This window comes from Ambystoma mexicanum, chromosome 9 (genome assembly GCF_040938575.1).
Source record: "Ambystoma mexicanum isolate Mex_15411 chromosome 9, UKY_AmexF1_1, whole genome shotgun sequence".
Taxonomy (NCBI): domain Eukaryota; kingdom Metazoa; phylum Chordata; class Amphibia; order Caudata; family Ambystomatidae; genus Ambystoma; species Ambystoma mexicanum.
This window is the reverse complement of record NC_090931.1, coordinates 1235039960-1235060087: the sequence shown is the minus strand read 5'-3', so window position 1 is coordinate 1235060087 and position 20128 is coordinate 1235039960. Positions and strand designations below refer to the sequence as shown.

The following is a 20128-nucleotide window of genomic DNA, read 5'->3' as shown; positions in this document are numbered from 1 at the left end:
AACAAACTATTCAAACCTACAATGTAAGGCAGTGGGCGTTGAATCGTTTTTGGGATAAAATGTACTTTGTTGTTAACATGTGCCCATTCTGTTTACCTCGTATTTTTCACTACTGTATTGTTTTTTTACCACGGATTTTGTACCAATTGTTTTGCCGCAAAATTCAGGGGCGTGTTTGAGTGAGGCAATGTTCAGAGGAAGGGTGGGGAAAACAGACTACAAGATTAGCTGTAAAATAATCTGTAGTGAAAAATTGCGAGATAAAAACACACAGAACCATTTTACCATTTCATACTCATACACACCTATATATATATATATTTAAATTATGTTTGGTATTCATGGATGAATTATGTTTAATTCTATTAAAAATGTGTCCCAAATTCAAATGATACACTGAAGATCTCTGTTGGCTTTCGTCTTTCTTAATTGTGGTGCCAGCAGCGACATTTTAAGCAGAGTTGCCCATTTCCCACAACAGCTTACTTATAAACGTGCTAAACTGCAACTCCCCCTGAATGGACCACAAACCTACACAACTATGAACCCTCTGCCAGCCTGAAGCTTCCCGATTCACAATGACCAACTCTCCCCAGACCCATTGCACTGGACCGATGCCTGGCAGGCGGTTTACAGTTGCCTAGTTGTGGGTTTCATTCCAATGGAGCCAGAGGATGTCGCAGAGAGTGTGCGGTACGGTTCCCCTGACCCTCCCTATGCAACGGTCTTAAGCAAGGGAATCTAGGCTTCTGGCACTCTCGAGTCGTACATCCAAAGTGGTCGCTGCAATGGCCACTGCCATGGAAACATGGTGCCCATCATTGCAATGAATTCCTACGGCTATTTCCCTCACAAATTGCTACATGTTTACTAGGAATTAAATCTCTTACTTCAATTACCATCTTGGTTTATCCCGGTTGATTTATGCACCAGCGGTTACAGATTTGGCAATGAGGCCGAGCTCTGCCATTTTGAGAAAACTGCTGAAATGAAAGAATGCAAATTCCCTTTTTTCCCTTTCTGACTGACCGTTCACACATGTTGAATGAGCAAGGTTGAGTATGCTTTAGATAAATGCACTGATCTCCCCAATACGAAGGCCTTAAACAAAACTGCAAAACGTGTATTGTGGTATTTCCCACATGCAAACCCCTCAACTCGCCATCTTACACAGAAACAGGCCCTCATTCTTTTAACAAACTTCACATTTAGAAGTCAACCAATTCAGCAGTGTATGCATTCAGGTGTGCGTCTTTCAAACCTCCATCGTGTCAAAGAGCCTTTATAAAAGACAGCAGGTCTCTCTAAGAAGCTTTTGCTTGCTGGGTGCGAGGGGGTTGGGTGGGGTGGGGTGGGTGAGGTACACACCACTGTGTGCCTGTCTCTGATCTATACACCTGGCATATGATGTTATTTCTTTCCATGGATCCTGCACAGCTGGTTGTACAATCCAATCTACCCAAACCTCTGGATCTTCCAATTCAATGTTCTTCCTGACCACTCTTGGGTTGGCCAATCAGTGCCTGGTGTGTTATCAGCAGTCACAGGCCTGGGCCGGTGGCATATGCTTGGCTGTCCATAGCTGCTGTCATTCATTATTGATGAAAGGCTAACTCAGCCTTTCATCCTTCCAATGTCCATAAATGAGTACCAATTTCGATTGGGTAATAATAGTAATGTATGTAAATATGCCCCATGTAAAGCGCTTTAGATTAAAGCGCTATATAAAAAACACTTTAGTATTATTCATTAGATTGCTTCTATGCTAACATGTTGCATTCCGCCTGTGTCCACTTGCTGATAAGGATACTTGCTCGCAATAGGGGGGCATATTTGTCAGGCTTCTATAGGGTATTGGTGGGTTCCATGGGCACACAGGCAGATTTCCCATCACAGAGGATGCAGCGCTACAATGAAAGGTGTGGACCGGTAAGACTGAGTGTGATTCCTCCCCATCAGTGTCACTGTACTTTAGAACTGAGCTTGTACACTGTATTACGGTTGTGGTTTGACCGGATTGTGTTGTATATTTTTGATACACCTGCGGCTAGAGAAGTTGCTGTCATTTTAAGCTCCCCTGGAGGCTGAAAAGGGACACATTAGAAAATAAAGCCATTTACCTGTTTGCAAACATGTGACTGTTTTACAGCACAGCGTGATCTAAGAGCATCTGTGCAGTTGCATATCATATACATGTATGGCTCTGGACGGTGAGAATTTTACAGGACGTGGATGCAGCACCCCAGGGCAGGGCATGCACGGCTTCATACATTCCAAATGCAGCCAGCCCTAGTCTGCAACACTGATACAATGGAGACCGTTGCAATAAAGCCTGGTTCACTAGTAAACATGATCCATTCAACACAGAAGGCGTTGCACATGCGATGCCGGTACTACTTGGGTGGTAGAAGCCATTTCAGGAAGATCTGGGGGCTCCATAGACGTTGCTAGGATCAAAATCCCAAAACTGTATCAATTCATTGAAGAATAAGGTCCAGAAAAGGCAGCAGGCAATGTGTCCTGAAATCAATGAAACTGATCGATCTAGGGATGTAGGATTATCTGCACCTCTCGCACTATATACTGGCGAGAAGAGTGCGAGCAAGTGGCTGGGCCCTTGATTTCATTGAACGGGAACGACTTCAGTTCCTGGTTTCCAGAGGAATAGGCCTTGTGATCCTGGGCAAGCCCATTGTTACCATGTGCCTCATTTTGACATATATTAATTTTGAAAACCTGTACACAAATCCAAGGCTGCCCACTAGATATACAGCAGCTGTGTGCATTGGCAGGATCATGACGTATGACCAACCGCCACTACAGGCGCTGACAAGGATCAAGTGCGCAGGAGAATTGGATAGGATTTGCACACGTGATGAGTTTGGGAGAGGAGCCAGCAGGGGACGATTCAAATCCAACCTAATCTGCTGCTGGACTTTTCACTGGTAGCACCCATGATGTTTCACCCCGCAGTTCAGCGCCTCAAAATGTGCTCCACTTCACTGTGCCGAACTCCCGCGTGTTTGTGCTGCTCCAGCTGCATTGGGGTCCTCACAGACAGTGCCTCGCTGATCCTGTGTCCGTTTCCTGATTGATAAAGCTGAGCTGTTGGGCGCCCCCAAAAACTCCTGTAAACAAGAGTTACACCTTTGCTTCAAGAGGGGTTGATTGGCCTACAGTGTGTGGAGGAACGTGTGCCGCTCTGGCCATGTATGACTTCTCAGAGGTGGGCCGATTCAAGGTCCCATCCTACTGTATCCTCAGTTTCAATAGTGCCCCCATCTGTTGCCTGAAGGCACACGTTCCTGGATGCTCAACACTCGTGGTCCCTGGTGTCCATGATGACCTTCTATGTTGCAGGGCTTTCTGGGGGAATGGCAAAGTGGCTAACAGGGTAGACTGGAAGGGTCATGAGGCAGCTGTGGGTTATAGTGTTTTGGCGTGTGAAGCACATCTGTTTTCTGATGTCTGCTATTTGCATCTGGCACAACGTTCCCCTGCACTGCCACAATACAGGTGGAATGTGAAACAAACCTTTAAGTATAATAGTGGGAATACATTCCACCAGATTTACCAACATGGAAAAAAACTGTCTGCTGCCCTCCATCTACTTCATTTATTGTATTACATTTGGAGTATTTGTTGCGCATGAATCTGGCTTTGCAATGCAACTGTACGTTGGTAGCAGTTACAGGCACACACTAGATCAGAGGTTTGCAACCTTTGGCTCTCCAAATGTTTTGGAGTAAAACTCTTATCTGCCCTAGGATGGTCAAAGGAGGTATCCTGGAGTCACAGTCCACAGCATCTGGAGAGTTGCAAGTTGCAGACTCGTGCATTCGATGGTTACAGTGGGAAACTGCCCTTAGAGCCCAGCATTACCTGCATACTTTTGAGAGTAGCAGGGCACTGTTACCTGTGTTTCGGATATGTTCCTGTCCCAAATACCGGGCCTATGATTCCTCCATCTGCTGGCCACACCCACGAAATCCAAGCTGCTGGTCCCCTTTTATTGCCAGTTCCTTTGGGTCTTAATAGTGGGCTCCTCATTCCCTCCTACATGAGCCAGGCCCCACCACACCCGGCTCCCACTGCACTTTGTGTGTTTGAAAGAGCAGTTTCCCCACTTCGCCCCTCAAATCCACTCCTCTCTAGCCTAACAAACCCTCAACCAACAACCCACCACCCCCTGATGCACCCTGACACCACACCACTCGTCACAACCCCCTCACATTACCCTCTCCATGGCCTTGAGCCCACCTCATGTATGGCGCCCTACAGTGAAAACAGTGTAAACAGAAAGAGGACCATTTGTATTGTATTCACTGTTTTAAGAGATTAATTTGCTAAACTGAATCAGAATCCAACCAAATGATCTTTGAACCCAGCGCCAGAGTGGTTGTTCGCAGTAGTGCCAAGAGTAGGCGACTTCACTTATAGCTGAAGCAGTGCTGGGCTGCTGCCACTATCCCTTTGAAGCCTTTGAAATGCTCAACATGTAATAAAATCAATGTTATCTGTGCAGAAGCTGTAAATAAGCCCCAGGGATGCTGATGACCCCGGACATCATTACAAAATGGATTCCATTACACCTGCATCTCTCCCTGTAGGCCATCTAGGATGACTTATTTTGTTCAGCTTTTGAACAGTCAGCAGATGGGAAGAAAAAAGGAAAGGTTACTTTCGAATACTACAGTTCCCACCTAAACAATGGGTACACAGTTATCTCTCCTTTACCCCTCTGTCACCCTCCCCTCTTAGCAGTCAAAAGTGAATGCTAGGATATTCATGTGAGTTGAGTATAAAAAAGGTTTTGATGTATTTGATATTAAGATGACTCCTTAATGTCAATGGCTTGCATTGCAAATCAAACGTAGGTTCATCTTCTTTGGCTCTGCAAGGTAGCAGGACAAGAGCGCTGATTTCAGAATGAACATTGCTGGTACCCCTTATCACTGAGCCTTAGCCGAAGGGAAAAAAGGCTCTGCCGCCAAACACCTGGACTGAAATAACAATGACCAGCACTAATGATGGTGTTTAACAATGGGATGTTCTTCTTCATTGGATGATAAGACTATTGAAGGCTCGTCAGGACCACACAACGGACCCTAAAAAAAGGGCCGTCTAGCAGAAACCACTGACATGCACGGCTTAAAACGTTTTTCCTTCATAACTACGACCGTGTGCCAAAGAAACTGCTTCTTGGCACGCCAGCAGACTAACAATAACACCTATGAAGCAGAAGGCAGATGAAAATGTTCCTTGTGAACTGGCCTCAGGAGAAACTCAAATCGGCCCAAATTCTCCCCAGACTGCACCCCTCTATTTAGCTGAAGGGCTCGGGCCACAGTGTTTTGGCTCTAGTATGCTGCTAAAAATAATCATCTTTAAAAAAAAAATCACCAAGAGCCTGATTTTAGCTTATCCCAAATGGAACAAAAATCCAGATTATCTCAGCAAATGGGAGAAGTGCATGCCTGCAATGAGCTTGACCCAGGCAACTGAATATCAAATATATGTGATGTCATTTTTCTTTTAGGATTACATAGTTTAGAAATGTTCACTTGGAATGTAACCTTATTTTAGCATCTTATAGTGCTAGAAAGCTCAAGGCACTTTAATTTTGATGTCACTTAATTCCACGCATGTAACCAACATAATGCGTTGTTACAACAGCATGAACATTGAAAATGCACAGTTACCAAAAAGAAAAAAACTCTGGGAATACAAAAGAAATGTCCTGAAATTTCTACTGAAATGAATGAAAATACCACTGCACCAAAGCTTTACTCTTTGACGCGCAAGCAAGAAAAGATACAAAAATTGCAATATATTTGGAAACAAATTCTACAAATATACGATTTTATACAGTATTCCCACAGCACCAAATCTCTGAAAATGCCTTTAACATTTTTTTGTATCTCTAAATGTTGCTACGTCGTTAGTTTGCAGAACAAACAGCCTCCCTCAGGGCTCTAAATATGTTCCAAAGTAGCTGAATTGCAATGAATTCAGAGTCACATTCTGATGCCATCTGGGAGCGGAATGTTGGAGCAACCTTGGTATTCTTTTCAGAACACAAGGCATAACACCGCATTCGCACTAGGAAGGCCCATCAACCAATCAGGTGGCTGGAACAGCGGGTGAGAATATACATGCTCTGCCCGCTGTTCCAGCCACCTGAGGACCTTCCCAGGTGACACAATGATTTCTTTTTCTTTATGTGAGGAGGCAACAGGGAGAATCTCCCTGTTGCCTACCCACTGCCAACCTCCCAAACCAAACAAAACCTCTCACCTACCTCCTCCCTCCCTCCACACTTACCTCTGGGACTGGAGCTTTGAGCTCCGGTCCGCCGCACCTCCCGCTCAGTCTGCCATCGAAATGGAAAAGAGAATACTTTGTGAAGTGCTTTGGAAAAAAATGCCATGGTTGGGAGAAAGAGAACAATCTGTAGGGAATGTCACCAATTGTAATTGTAATTGTTTTGATGCAGTGACACCTTTCCATGGTGTTGCAGAGAGACACCTACCTTTAATGTGTGGAGCATAATAGTGTGGCTAATGGACTGCACAAAATATAATACATTTTGAGCCCCCCGTTAATGGTTCAACTTGTAAGTTGCTGCACAGCTGAATACGCAATACCATACAGCTAAAGTAGACCTGTCACATCAGAAACACATTCATGTGCATTAAACTGTGGACATGTGCATTTCAATAAACACATCAATGAGTACCTGGAGGAGTTTATCGGATGCAGGCCGCACTCTCTGTTGGAAGAGCACATTGAGCGATTGGTTCTGCTCCTCCAGATCTACTACCCTTGTTTTTAATTTTAGGCATTCCTCTCTTAGATCCTAGAAAAAGTGTAAAAAAAGAGAATGTAATGCATGGTGACTGTAGTTCAAGGACCCTACCTTAATGTACAGAAAATCTCTAGAGTAATCATTTGAAAGGTTTGCAGTCAAGGCCCATATGGACAGTCTAATTGCAGACAGACATGAATGTGCACTAACAGGTGACACACAAAAATGATCCAATGAATCGTGTTAAACCAAACTATCATTAATAACAGATAGTTAGTTATACAGTGTACACAGTATATGTGAAAGGCATAAGGCGCATCATGACAATCATATTCTAATTTGGATGCACCATTGAGAAAAATCAAGGCTTTTCTACATGGCAACGACATGATTCAGCACCACGACAAGTCAACCAACTGCTAGTGATCCACATTAGATTTACATCTTCTCGCAAGATCACATGCTGACGCAGTGCACAATCTGAGCAGACCTCTCAGAACACCTGCATATCATTCTTTGTGAGGTTTTAGAAGATGGGAAATGCCAGCCAACACAAACAATACACAAAGTCTGTGTGCAAAATGTTAAGAATCTGGATGTGGCCAACTATGGAAACCTAGTCTGGGAAATGAGTACCCTCACTTCAGTTTACCACATCGCCATGATGGACACTATGGACAAGCAGATGCATCTTACCTAAAAAACGAACAAGACAACCCTGCCTGCTTTATGGTTTTCCATAATGCTGATCAGTGGTATAACCTAAGCAGACTGTGACAAAATCCCTCGACATATTTCATAAACCACCCATCAGCCACCAGGAAGCTCAGCAGTCAAAGCAACCTATCTTATGGCAAAGGAACACAAAACTGGCCAGAAGAACTCCTTGAAGTGGCAAGGCAAGTGTTAGGTAAGAATTGGAGAAGTCACACTTATTGGTATTAGGTAACCTACCTTTTGGTATAGGTCTGTACTACACAATTTGGTCGTGTGACTGAGCAGCCAGGCCTATCTTAAGAAAGGTAAATGTAAGCTGTACAAATTAAATTTGTCAATACAAGTAACCAAGTAACACCTATACTCAAGGTTTCAGTTATACATAGTTATTTATTTCATTAACATCCCTTTTTAAATAAGCATTCTTTAAAAAAGCAATTTGTGGTAACAATGTAAATAGGCTTTAAAATGACTTTTCAGAATCAAAACAAGTTTGTGCATAATCTTTGGATATTCCTACACCCTGAGGTGACTTCAATCACAAGGACAGTAACGGCATTTGTAAATCACACTAGTCAACTTTGCAGATTCTGCAGTTTGTAGAAAGGAAACGATTAGGGAAGTAAAAAGGTTAGAACTGTTTCTCTGTACATGTGATGACAACTAAATCCTCCAATGAAGTCTAGATAAGCCTTTCCCAGCAGTACGAGTACACAACAGGCTACCACCTATCCGGGATAAACGATATCAAAGTCAATGGAGTTAGAAGAGTCTTCAGGGAGCCAGGACAGCCAAAGTCATTTGAGATATAGTCTATGGATCTGATGCACTTCTTAGATCAAAGTCTTGCACAAAGTTAGAGAGGTTCAATAAAATCACTGAAGGGTCACAAGCTGTAAACCTATGGGAAGGGATTTGGAATCAACTCAAAAAGAAGGTAAGCCAATGCAATCCCCAAGTGAAAAAAGCAGTGTCCGGTCAAATGGTCGACAGACAAATGGTCGACACAATTTGGTCGACAGGTCAAATGGTCGAATTTCTTTTTATTTAGATATATATTTTTGTAGGTTTTAGTTTGGGAAAAAGTTTTATTTTAGCAATTTGACCTGTCGACCTTTTGGTGTCGACCATTTGTCCTGTCAACCATTTATTTTCTACCAAATGACCTAGAACTGAGAAAAACGCAGCTATAGGCAGTGAGGTAAGTACCCCAAGCCTAAAAAGTACCTCTGGTATGAAGAAGAGAAGTCCAGCTGGATTCTGTCTTGCTAGAGGGGTGCAGATCCTTGTTCCTGCGCCTCAGTCGTGGGGACAAGTGGGAGGACGTCTGGAGGGCTCCTGTGGCAGTACTTGGGAGGTTGTCGGCAGCTACGGGCTCTTTTCTGTTCAGTGGCACTACATGTATTCAGCGATTAGCAAACAGCACTGATGCGGATCATGGATACCGGTTGGACTTCCTTCACTCCTTCGGCCCTGCACTCTGGTGATGGAACTCTGGATCTGAAGGTCCTGCTTCTGGAGGGTCCTTAGCAGGATCCTGGAGCTTCTAGCCGGATTTGTTACTGTTGCAGACATTTCATTCAACTACGAACACTCGATCCCAGTCATTGGGCTTTCGAAGCAACAGAGAGGCACAGCAAGTCAGGGATAGTGGTCCAGTGGAGTTCATCTCGTGGTTAGTTGGTCCCACTAACCCAACGGGAGAAGTCGTGCCGTCCGGAGCTTCTTTGTCAATGAAAAAGGAGTTTGCACAGCGGCAGGGCTACACCGGGCAATTCAAAGGTCGAGGAGGTTGCAGCAACCTTTGTTCTCAGTTTCTTCATCAGGTGTTTCTCCCAATGGTCGACTCTGCCTGTAGTCCCAAAACCCTCACCTTTTAAGCAGGTTTCACCCTCTTCAAGCACAGCCTAGACTGTCAATCACCAGTGAAAAGGCACTGTGAAAATAATTCCATGAAACAGGCCCTAAGGATGCAATACATATCTAACAGTAGAATAAAAGGCCAGATGTATGTTTGTCCTGTAGGTTTGTCTGATGCAGTCGACTGTTGTCTCCGCTAGAGGGAGCTGTTGCCTTAAGATAACTAGAGACAAGGCTTATTTGCATAGCTTCACCTGTTGACAACACTAGAGATAGCTGTTGCCTTAGGATATATAGTGTTCCTACTGTGTCAATGAAAATCTGCACTTTGGCCCGTGTACACAGACTCTCACACTAGTATATATACATATGGACGAGCAATTTTCTGCCTGTTTTTTTAGATGAGGATATTACAATAAAGGATTACGCTTCACTCCGGCTACTGAACATTTGACTTTGTGGGGTCTCTGGGGTGCGATTTCACGGTACCCACATACCTTTGCTTAATTGCAATATATATATATCTATAGATATATAGATATATATATAGATATATATATAGATATATCAATAATTAAATCAAATTAAATGAAATAGAGGGCTTTGTTTTCTTTTGGATCAACATTTTATTTTACTCTTGGCTAACAAGATACAAGCAAACTGAACTTAATATTTTTATAACTCAGTGTTAAGTCATATATAGCTTTCAGAGTGTGTGTATGTGTGACACATATATATATATTTATATTTTTTAGGTCAATGGTCTGTCTGACTGCACAGTTACAATAACATCTTTAAAGCTCTGTGGATGTTCCAGTGGGATATAATATCCTTCCGGCATCTGAAAGCATCCAGCTTCTCTTCTCGCCGCGCGGTGCCCCGGAGGTATATTATCTCATAGTGGCGCATCTTGCTGCCTCTTAACGCTTAACTGCACTCTGGCAGATTTATATGTTTACCAGTCATTGCTTGGATTTGTGTAGCTAGTTTCCTTGACTGACTGAAAAGGTCCTGTTCTCCTGTAAGAATAAAGTAATGTGCTGCTGTCTTTTCCTGTTCTGCAGCTGCCCGAGGATATCAATATATACCTGGGAGCAAAGAATATAACATACCTGAGAACAGCACAAAACCACATGATTTTCTCACCTATATATTTCACGACATGCTCATGCAACCCTAAAATGATGTTATTGTGTAAGGGATATTTTAAATAGACACACACCGTACACCATGAAATGTATGATTTTGTTGCAAGTTAACTGAAATGTTAGGTCATGTTAAAGGTTCTTGAACTGTGCACTGTTGCTGCTTGTGTGCTCTCTTGGCGCTCTGGCAGATCTGTAAGGCAATGAGGGTGGCAGGGTTTGTTAGTAGGACTGAGCGGGTGAAGAGCAAGGGACCTGTGATGTGCTGTTGGCAGCTTCTGTTCTGCGAAACCGGTCACTGAGTACAGGTGCATTTCCGGTTGGTAGACGTCATGTGCTGTTGGAGTGAGACTGTGTATGGTTTGTTTTGTTGTCGGGGGAAATAAAAAAAATACAAACATCATAGGCTACTCTTTGGCTATTTTCCCTGTATTGAGGCGCCCTTATCCCACTTCTCTACATTAAAGACAGATGTGATTCCTTTGAACAGTTTGTATAGGATTTCTTTACCATTTTAGTAGCCACATCTGCATTGTGTCTACCTTCTCATTATCCCCCAGTGAGGTTGCATCCTGAACTTCTAAGTCTGGTCTCAACACCATTGAGCCACTGATTTTCTTAGTACCTGTGAATGCATGGTGGGCACCATTATATGGGATCCCTATGGATTCCTCATGAGTTTTCCCGGTGTAAAAAAGCAAAAGGAAGCGTTATCGATCCGAGCCGCTACACTTGCAACAACAATTGATGTGGCAGTGATGCTGCGGGGTTCACTGCATGGAAGGGGGAAATGCACACAGCAGATTTTCCTATCATAAGACTCCCTCTGATTGGGGACACTGTTCCAAAATGGCCAGGAGGCAGAGGCAACCTGGCTCCATCAACATAACCAACTTTGGATATGCTTTGTTGCTGCGGGTTGAAACCAAGACTTCTCCCATTGCAGAATCATCAGCCTAAGAAACTCTATCTACCTACGTTGTAAATGAAGTACCTCCCCTGACTCCACTGGCCCTGTGATGACTAATGGTTACTAAATGTTAATGTTAAAGGATATTTATACCGTGCACTATCACCACCGGAGTGGTCCCCTGGCGCTCTGGTGGCTCTGAAAGAGGGAGAGGGGGGGTGAGTTAGTGGGAATAAGCTGGAAAAGTGCAAGAGAGCAGTGATTTGCTGTTGGCAGCCTCAGCCCGGTGGGTCCGTTGGTTGGGCTTGGGGTGTTTGCAGTCCGTAGTCGTTGTGTGCTGTTGTGCAAGTCTATGTGCGGTTTGTTTGTTGTTGCAGTGTAGTGAACTTTGTATTGGTTAGTTGGCATTTCAGTCCATGCAATTGTGTCTAGGTGTGATGTTTGCTATCATTCACTATTCCTTCTGAGTGTGTGGCGCTTGCTAATTTCAAAATTCTGTTTAGATGTGAGTAAGGCTAGTGATCATGATTGTCATCATTCACAGTTTCATCTAAGTGTGGCGCATGCTAGCGTTCATAGTCCTGTCTAGATGCGGCGCAGACTAAATTCAAGGATTTCCATCTAAGTGTGATACATGCTAACATTAACAATCCTGTCTAGATGTGAAGCAAGCTAAAATTGAGAATTCCATCTGAGTGTGGTACATGCTAACATTAACAATCCTGTCTAGATGTGACGCAAGCTAAAACTGAGAATTCCATCTGAGTGTGGTACATGCTAACATTAACAATCCTGTCTAGATGTGACGCAAGCTAAAACTGAGAATTCCATATGAGTGTGGTACATGCTAACATTAACAATCCTGTCTAGATGCGACGCAGGCTAAAGTCATGAGTTCCATCTAAGTGTGGTACATGCTAACATTAACAGTCCTGTCTGGGGGAAAGGTGAGCGGCTACAGTGCTTGAATGTATTCAGCCTCTCGATCTAGAGCGAGTCCGGATGTGGCTGATCTTCCATTGTTGCTTGCATCCTCTAGTAAGCTTAATCCTACAAGCGGGCCTACTAATGGCCAAAGTAAATAAACACAGAGTTGGAGAGTCACAAGCTAATGCTATCTATGCTAGAATAGCCTATTACTTGATTTCTTTTTTTGAATTCTGACTTCATTCCTACAGGTTGGCCAGAATCAGAGAGTCGTGCAGCCAAACAACTACGCTTCCACATACTTCGATATGACTGTTACCTGGCAATACCAATACGCTCCAAGTGTGGTTGGGGTTCAATTTCCAACTCAGCACATTCATGCACGTCATTTCACCAAAATTGCAGGGGTACTGGAAGTGGCATCAAATAACCCTTGACCTCTGATAACATCACAGGAAGTGATGTCATTTGACCCAGCCCCAAAGTGACATCATGGGAAGTGATAGAACACAACCGTTCATCCATTATATGAGTATAGCAATTATTGTATAGAAATCCAGAAAGACAAATTATTTGTTATTCCTATTCTTTCTAAGTCAGGGTAACTGCTCAAAGTGTTGCACTTGTGGAACGACCTGTTTTTTTAAGAGGCCTCAACAAAAATGCCAGCCACTCCAGAAACAAAAAGCCACAAGGCACTCGCCACAGCCAACGAGCTTTAATGGTGGCCCCAAAATTACATCCCTAAGCGCATTCAGACGGAGAACCAAGTCCTAGTTTGCACCTCAGCACCATGGAATTCTTTTATCAACCAGCTTCTTTTGCCAATGAGAGCCGATCCAAAAGGCCACGTTAGTCATTTCACCTAGTAAGCAATTCTCATAACTATTTGGAAGGTGCAGAAGTCTGTGAATCCTTTGGTCCCGCAAGTGCAAAATGCAGTGAGATTCTCACCCACAATTCTGAGAACATTGCCCGTTTAGATAACTATGAGAACATGGATTCAGGTCAAATACGTATGGTACCTTTATGATACAGATTTGTTTTCTGTAGTGCTAACCACAGTTTCTACACTTTCTCAGCACTCCACATTATTATTGTCCTGGGTAATGGTACTCACTTGATCCAAGTTGCCTTGCTAGAATTCGAACCTGTGACTTACAGGTTGAACTATGTTTTCAGTAGTTGGCCCTTAACACATACTTAATCTTATTGACAAGAATATTAGAAAAAGTGACAAGTCACGAAAAAGAAACAAGATGATGAAGAGAAAGGCCTTCTTTTGCACAGCAGCAAAAGGACGACACGGCGGAATTACCTCTGACAGCGCAATGACTTAGGACACAATACCAGGGAGAACCTTGATACGCGTAGCACTTTAATTAACCTTCTAGTCTTTTCACAGAAGAACTCCTATTTCCCACTTGCAGAGATACAGCTACCAGTGTGGATCCATGGCGAGAACTTGGTGGCAGTGAAATAACGCTCCTTATGAACTAGGTTTGATGCCCTCTGTGCTATTTAAGCATTTGAATCTGCAATGGTATGGATGGAATTTCCGTTCTGAGAGCCTTTAGAATCTGCAAATCTGCACGTGCATTCCAAGTTCACAATCGAGATCTTTGGAAATCCCAGAGACGTATGTTTCAACACCCTTCCAGCTCCTTCATAGAGTTTGCATCGCCTTGTACTCTGAACATAAACATTGCAAATTACAATTAGACATCCTGCCTACACACAACAGGTGCATTGTCAGCTTCTCTGTCGTCACTGTCAAGGGGAAGGGAGTAATTCCTCCTGGCCACGCCTGGAACTGTGTATAAACCAAGACCAGGGGAAGGGAGTCATTCCCCCTGGTATTGATTGGAGTCCTAAAAAGACCTACTTTTAAAACACCAGGAGAAGGAAGTCCTTCTCTGGGTGAGAGAACTTTACTTTTGATTAAGACTTGTTGGTTATAGTGTATGGGATAGAAGAGAGGTTTTGACTAAGGACAGTGCTTTCATCATTTACGGACATTCTGGCAGACCCTTTTGTTTTTAGTTTGAGCTTGGGAAACCCCTCTTAGAGTTAGGGATAGCTAGGTTTATTAATACAATAAAAGTATTTGCCAAACACCATGAAACCTCCAGGTCAGTTGCCTTCTTCTGAACCCTTACACAATATAATGCATGTTTATTCTCATTGCCACATTTAGAGGAGGGGCCTAATGATCAATCAGCCACCGCCTACAACCTCTCCACCTAGTCTCACCTACCAACACATTTCTGTTTGCCATATGGGAAACTCTGCCCCGGTCTCACCCACTCACTTGTTCTCCTCACATTGTCTGCACATGTCTTATTTTTTCCTAACCTTTTTACATTTTATTCATCGCCCCCCACATTCAGCTCTTGCCCTTTTCCTTGTAAGTACATTATAACTATAACCCATTTTATCCACATGTCCTCTATGCCACCACCACTCTCCCTTCCCACTCTGGCCAAGTCCATCCATATTAAACATAGAGGGAGGACCCAGTGGGCTGGAGTTTATTGTATACTATATCAAAAAAAGAAAGTGGTCTGTGTGCAAGTGCCTGTTTTCAAAGCCTTTCATCTTTATTTTAATGAGTGACATTATACATAAATAATACCCCATTTTTTGGAAAATGTTTTTGAGTATTGTCCCTAAGACAGCACTATTAAATTGACATTTTCAAATGCTAGGGCTTAGCCTTAGTGCTATGGCAGTACAACTGCAATAGGGCGGCGGGGAGCAATTGCGGTAAGGAGTATTATTATTATTTTAAAATCGTAACTGAGAATGAGAAGAAGGAAGCATACTTTGAAATTGTACTGCTCCCTGCTGAACAACTCTGTGCTGATGTCCTGCAAAAGCGCCACTTCACCTATGCTTGTAATATAAGGCCATGTGCTGTGTATCCCACTTTCAGCAGTGTTTAACAGTCAATGCACCCACTGGTCTACTACATATGATTAGCAGATAGATCACAAACCTTTTGAGTCAGAAGTGCTTGCACGACCTGGTTGGCAACCTAGACGGAGAAAGGAAAACGACAAAGACAGCGTTAGTACAATTATACAGCATTGTCTCAGTAGCTCTGTTCTTCAAACCCTCCTAAAAGATGCTGTTGGGCTTTTCCCGATTGTTTGTGACACATGTCTTACCCACCCATGCACAAAGAATGCACAGTATGTGTGCAACTCAAGAAGGCCCATCGAAAAAAAGAAGAGGTTTGTATCATGGACTATCATGAAGTATTGGCAAAAGTGCTTAACAAAGTATCTTTTAACTATAAGTTCAGCTCAGGTGAGTGGCGTAGTCAGCGCTCCTCTCAGAAGACAGACGGTTGTATTTATCTTGTATAGTGGTGAGAGGACAAGCACCAGCTATGGAAGCAAGAAGGTCAGAAAACAGTGGGAAAAACACAATGACTCTAAGGGACTGATTTACAAAAATGTTTTCAATGGGACATTCCCATGTTAAAATATTTGTGTAAATCGGGGCCTGCGTTTTTAAGTTGCAATGATGCTTTCAGGCTGAGGTTCTCTAAGCCATATAGACCAGAAGGCTGCAAGATGCTACCTTGCATCATCACTCAATCATTACTACAGCCTTCAAAATATGTATTTAGAAGATCTCAGCATGATTTGCCACTTTGCCATTCTCTCCACACTCCAGCCCTGTCCATTCCAACCATTCTCCCTTCATTAGCCCAACTCTTGCATCCCATCCGAATTGCCGAATTACAGAAAAAACATTGCAACCTGTTAGTTGAAACAAATGTGGCCACGTTGTCAAAGCAAACTATAGGTCGTTAGGAATTTCCAACGTTTCTCTTCTTAATCTGTCAATAATCTATGGCCCCTCTAACTGGACCACGGGTTTTCACCATGGCCTGGACATTGTTCGCCATGGGATTGCTGCATTGACCCAGAGTACGGTGCATTTCTTTAAAAGCTCCTTACTCTTTCAACACTACTTGGGATGGCCACCCTCCTCTTCTGGCAAAGTAGGTCCCACACATTTCTCAACCGAGTCTATTTGCGCTCTTCATGGTCCGTTCGCAAGGTTCCCGTTGGTTGGGTGGCATTGAAAGCTATGTGCACTATAGAGAGTATGTTGGGATTATGAGGCACTTATATAATCATGTGCTTGGCTAGAACCTGTTCCGAAGTTATAGGTTGAATAGGAGTCTTTGTGTGTTTCCGTTCCCTGCTGTTCCAGATCAGACTTCTCTTTCTTCCTGCATCTTCCACTGCCGCTCTGGTATATTCTCACCAGCAAACATGCTCCTGATTTGCCACAAGAGTCCACACTGACATTGGTTGAATATCTTTGGTATGGCCTAACAGCAGGACATCCTTCCACTGCTGGATCTTGCATGTTCTCTTCTTGGTCCAACACTTCGTTCAGCAATGTGAAGCTGCTTCCTCTTCGTCTTGTTCAAATCTTCATTTGATTTGAGATTCAGAGCACATTATCTTTCACTTTTTAGACACTGGAAAATTGGCATCTCGCATTCTTTTGCCACTCTGCTTGTTTTTTTTTTTAAGCAAGCCCTTGTCTATTTTCCCAAAGTGGAGACTCTCACTTTGGGCAACACTCTTTTGGAAGGCCCCCAAGCTTCACTTTTCTCACTAGGTCAGGGTACTATGAGGCAGGACTATTGGTTAGCTGTGGACATCATCTGAGAATCCACCGCCATGCAACTAGTTCCTGCGGCACATGCGATCAGGACCTGATAACAACTTATCCTACACTCCGAAAGGAAGTTACCAGAGAGAGACCACCTGTTGTCTAAGCCTGCTACTTCATGACACTTTGATTTTATGTAATGTGGGACCCCCCCCTTCATTTCAAGGCCTCGTTGTGCCCAGTCTCATGTTTTCTAGGGCTTGCATGGCAATGGTGGCTTATTTGGAACTTCATCAGCCCAATGGGCTTTCCAATGTCTTTGAAAGGTAATCATGGAACCACGTAGGAGTAATCTCACAAGAAATCCCTATAACACATCCGTGTGGGCTACAGAACACAAGCAGGATCTTTCCACCAACTATCACAAGGCCATTCATCAAAATATATTTTCGTAAAATCTGAATCTCCCTCGTACAGTCACAGTGTGTTCATAGTAAGGGTGTATCTTCTTTGTCAGCAATGAGACAAATTGCCTTTATGGACCATTAAAAGGAATACATGAGCTCTTATGCGTTTAATACTCTGTGGGTGTACTGAACAATGACTTAGAAAATCAATCATCAATATACAAATATCAATATTTGTTTCAGCTGATTGTGGATGAATAGACACACATGTCCCCAAATATTTAGAGTACGAGAAGAATAGACAACATACAAGGATTAGCAGGCATTAGTGGATTCCCTTTTCAAGGAACTTAAAACATTGGATTTTCAGTAACAGTCTTTGCGTATACTTGAAATCAATTCCACAAAGATATCATACAATGATGTCACTTTGGTAGTAAAGAACATAATTGCTATCTGTTTTAAAATGAGTGTGTGGTGCACTACATGCTTCTAGCATGTATATACAAGAATAACAACGTGGCCATTCTACATTTAACAGTTTACAATTTGCCTCGACATCTTAATGATCGCTCTCTGATGCTGAAATGTTTATCCCTATCTAGCACATTACAGTCGCAATGTTTTCGCCAGCCTTAATTGTTTCTTGATTCCGTATTGACAAAATGGTACATCTATAATGGCAGATGGCTACCATAAGCCGCTGCAGAAAGTTAAAATACCTGCTATCATCAGAATGTGGTTTCAGGGCATTCACACTACAGTGTGTAATTGACTTGAATCAGATTACTTGACATTGATTAGTTCAACTCTATACCCAGCTGGGATTTGTGGGTGTGCGTCCGCATCTGTCTACTCATATTTCTTCTTGCCTCATGTATCAATAATTAGCAAGAATATACATGTACATTCTATTTTGCTTCTTGACAGTCAAATGTTAGATCAATATGCCCATGTGCCTTGTTGTGCCATATTTAATTGTATAGCTGCTGTTTGTCCTAAGTGACGCAGTGCCAAAGGTGGAGAACATGTTGCACAGAGGTGGCAATACATGGGATAGGTGCACTGAACTTTCTGCCTCTTCCACCATCCCATCTCGCATCCCCCTGTCTTATGGGGTGTACGCACACACCCACCCCCCTTAATGCAAAATCAAACCAATTTTTAGGGCGTATATCTGCATGTGATTTCAGTAACGCCAGTAATGGCCTACACAATTAAAATCAAAAACTCTCGGCTCGTTATTTATTTATTTGCATTTTTAAAGCGCACAACTGCCCTAGGGCATTGTGGCTCTGTTACAGAGAGCTCACTTGTCATGGCACAGTATTGACGTTGACATAAGTACAATATTGAAGAAACAGTAAACAGGCTTAGTTAAAGACCTTGCTCATGTTCGCATGTTGTCATGTTATGTTAATGTTAATGTTAAAGGACATTTGTACCACGCACTATCACCACAGAGTGTTGCCTTGGCGCTCTGGCGGCTCTGAAAGAGGGAGGGAGGGTGGGTTAGTGGGTGGAGGATGGAAAAGTGCAAGAGGGAAATGATGTGCTGTTGGTGGCCTCAGCCCGGTGGGTCCATTGGCTGGGCCTGTGGTGTTTGCGGCCGGTAGTCGTCGTGTACTGTTGTGCGAGTCTATGTGTGTTTTTTGTTTTGTTGTTGCAGTGTAGTGAAGTTTGTTCGGTTTGTTGTGCTGTAGGTTTGTGGTTGTGTTTGGTTTGGAATTTGAGAGGTGTATGCAGAGGAGGAAAATTGTTAGTGGAATTGGTTAGTTGGCATCTCTATCCTGAATTGAAGATTTGGGCTTGCGTAATCTCTCGCAGATGGGGTGCGTGTGCACCCTGTGCCTCTGGTTTGGTCTGGGCCCGTTCTGAATTCGAGGCCCATTCACATTTCGCTGCCATTTCCACCAGCCTCCCCAACAACCCTGCATGTTCCTCACTCCCACTTACGTGGCCAGTGTACCTGCCGGTGTCTAACAACACCTAAGTAACACCTCAGTTAGTCTCGACAGTTCCACAACCCAGTGGTACCTAGTAGCAGCTAGGGGCGGTTGAACATGTTGGTTTAGGGTTGGCTGGGGATGTCGATTCCGTCTCCCTGGGTGTCGCTTGTGTTCCACTTTGCCCTGCGTCACCCGTCCAGGTGCCGTTGGAGTTTCTCAGTCGGTTCTGGGGGCTTGTCAGTTTCCTTTCCGATTTAGTCATTCCTTTCCTTTTTGCTGTTTCCGTTTTTAGTCTGTGGTATTGAAAAGCCAGGTTTTTAGTAATTTCCTGAATTTTAGGTGATCTTTGGTGTTTCTTATTTCTTTTTGGGATGTTGTTTCAGGTTTTTGCAGCTAGGTGCTAGAAGGCGGTGCCTAGGAATTGTTTTTCGATGTATGGTTTTAGTTCCAGGAGGATTTCGTTGCTTGACCTGAGGGGTCTCGTTGGTTTGTAGATTGTTATTTTCTTTTGTAGGAATTCAGATCCTTGTCCAAAGAAGATATGTGCGTTATGCACATTGTTTTGAAGGTGATACGATGTTTTACTGGGAGCCAGTGTAGTGTTTTTAGGGTAGGGATGATGTGGTCTCTTCTGGACAGTTTGAGGAGTAGTCTGGCTGCTGTATTTTGGATCCGTTGTAGTTTCTTCAGGAGGTATTCTGGTATTCCGAGGTAGAGGCTGTTTGCATAGTCGATTTTTGACATGATGAGAGCGACGATAGTGA

General features: G+C 43.3%; 1 protein-coding gene across 4 annotated transcripts in view; it reads right to left on the bottom strand.

The window, feature by feature from the left end:
* Nucleotides 1–20128, bottom strand: part of NCKAP5 (NCK associated protein 5) — a 1061124-nt gene that overhangs the window by 354809 nt on the left and 686187 nt on the right. For all 4 annotated transcript variants that reach the window (XM_069616577.1, XM_069616575.1, XM_069616574.1 and 1 more), the window contains 2 exons: nucleotides 15366–15404; nucleotides 6740–6859 (listed from right to left, as the gene is read on the bottom strand). In XM_069616577.1, coding sequence (XP_069472678.1) covers nucleotides 6740–6859; nucleotides 15366–15404 — 159 coding nt within the window. The remainder of the gene's footprint in view (nucleotides 1–6739; nucleotides 6860–15365; nucleotides 15405–20128) is intronic.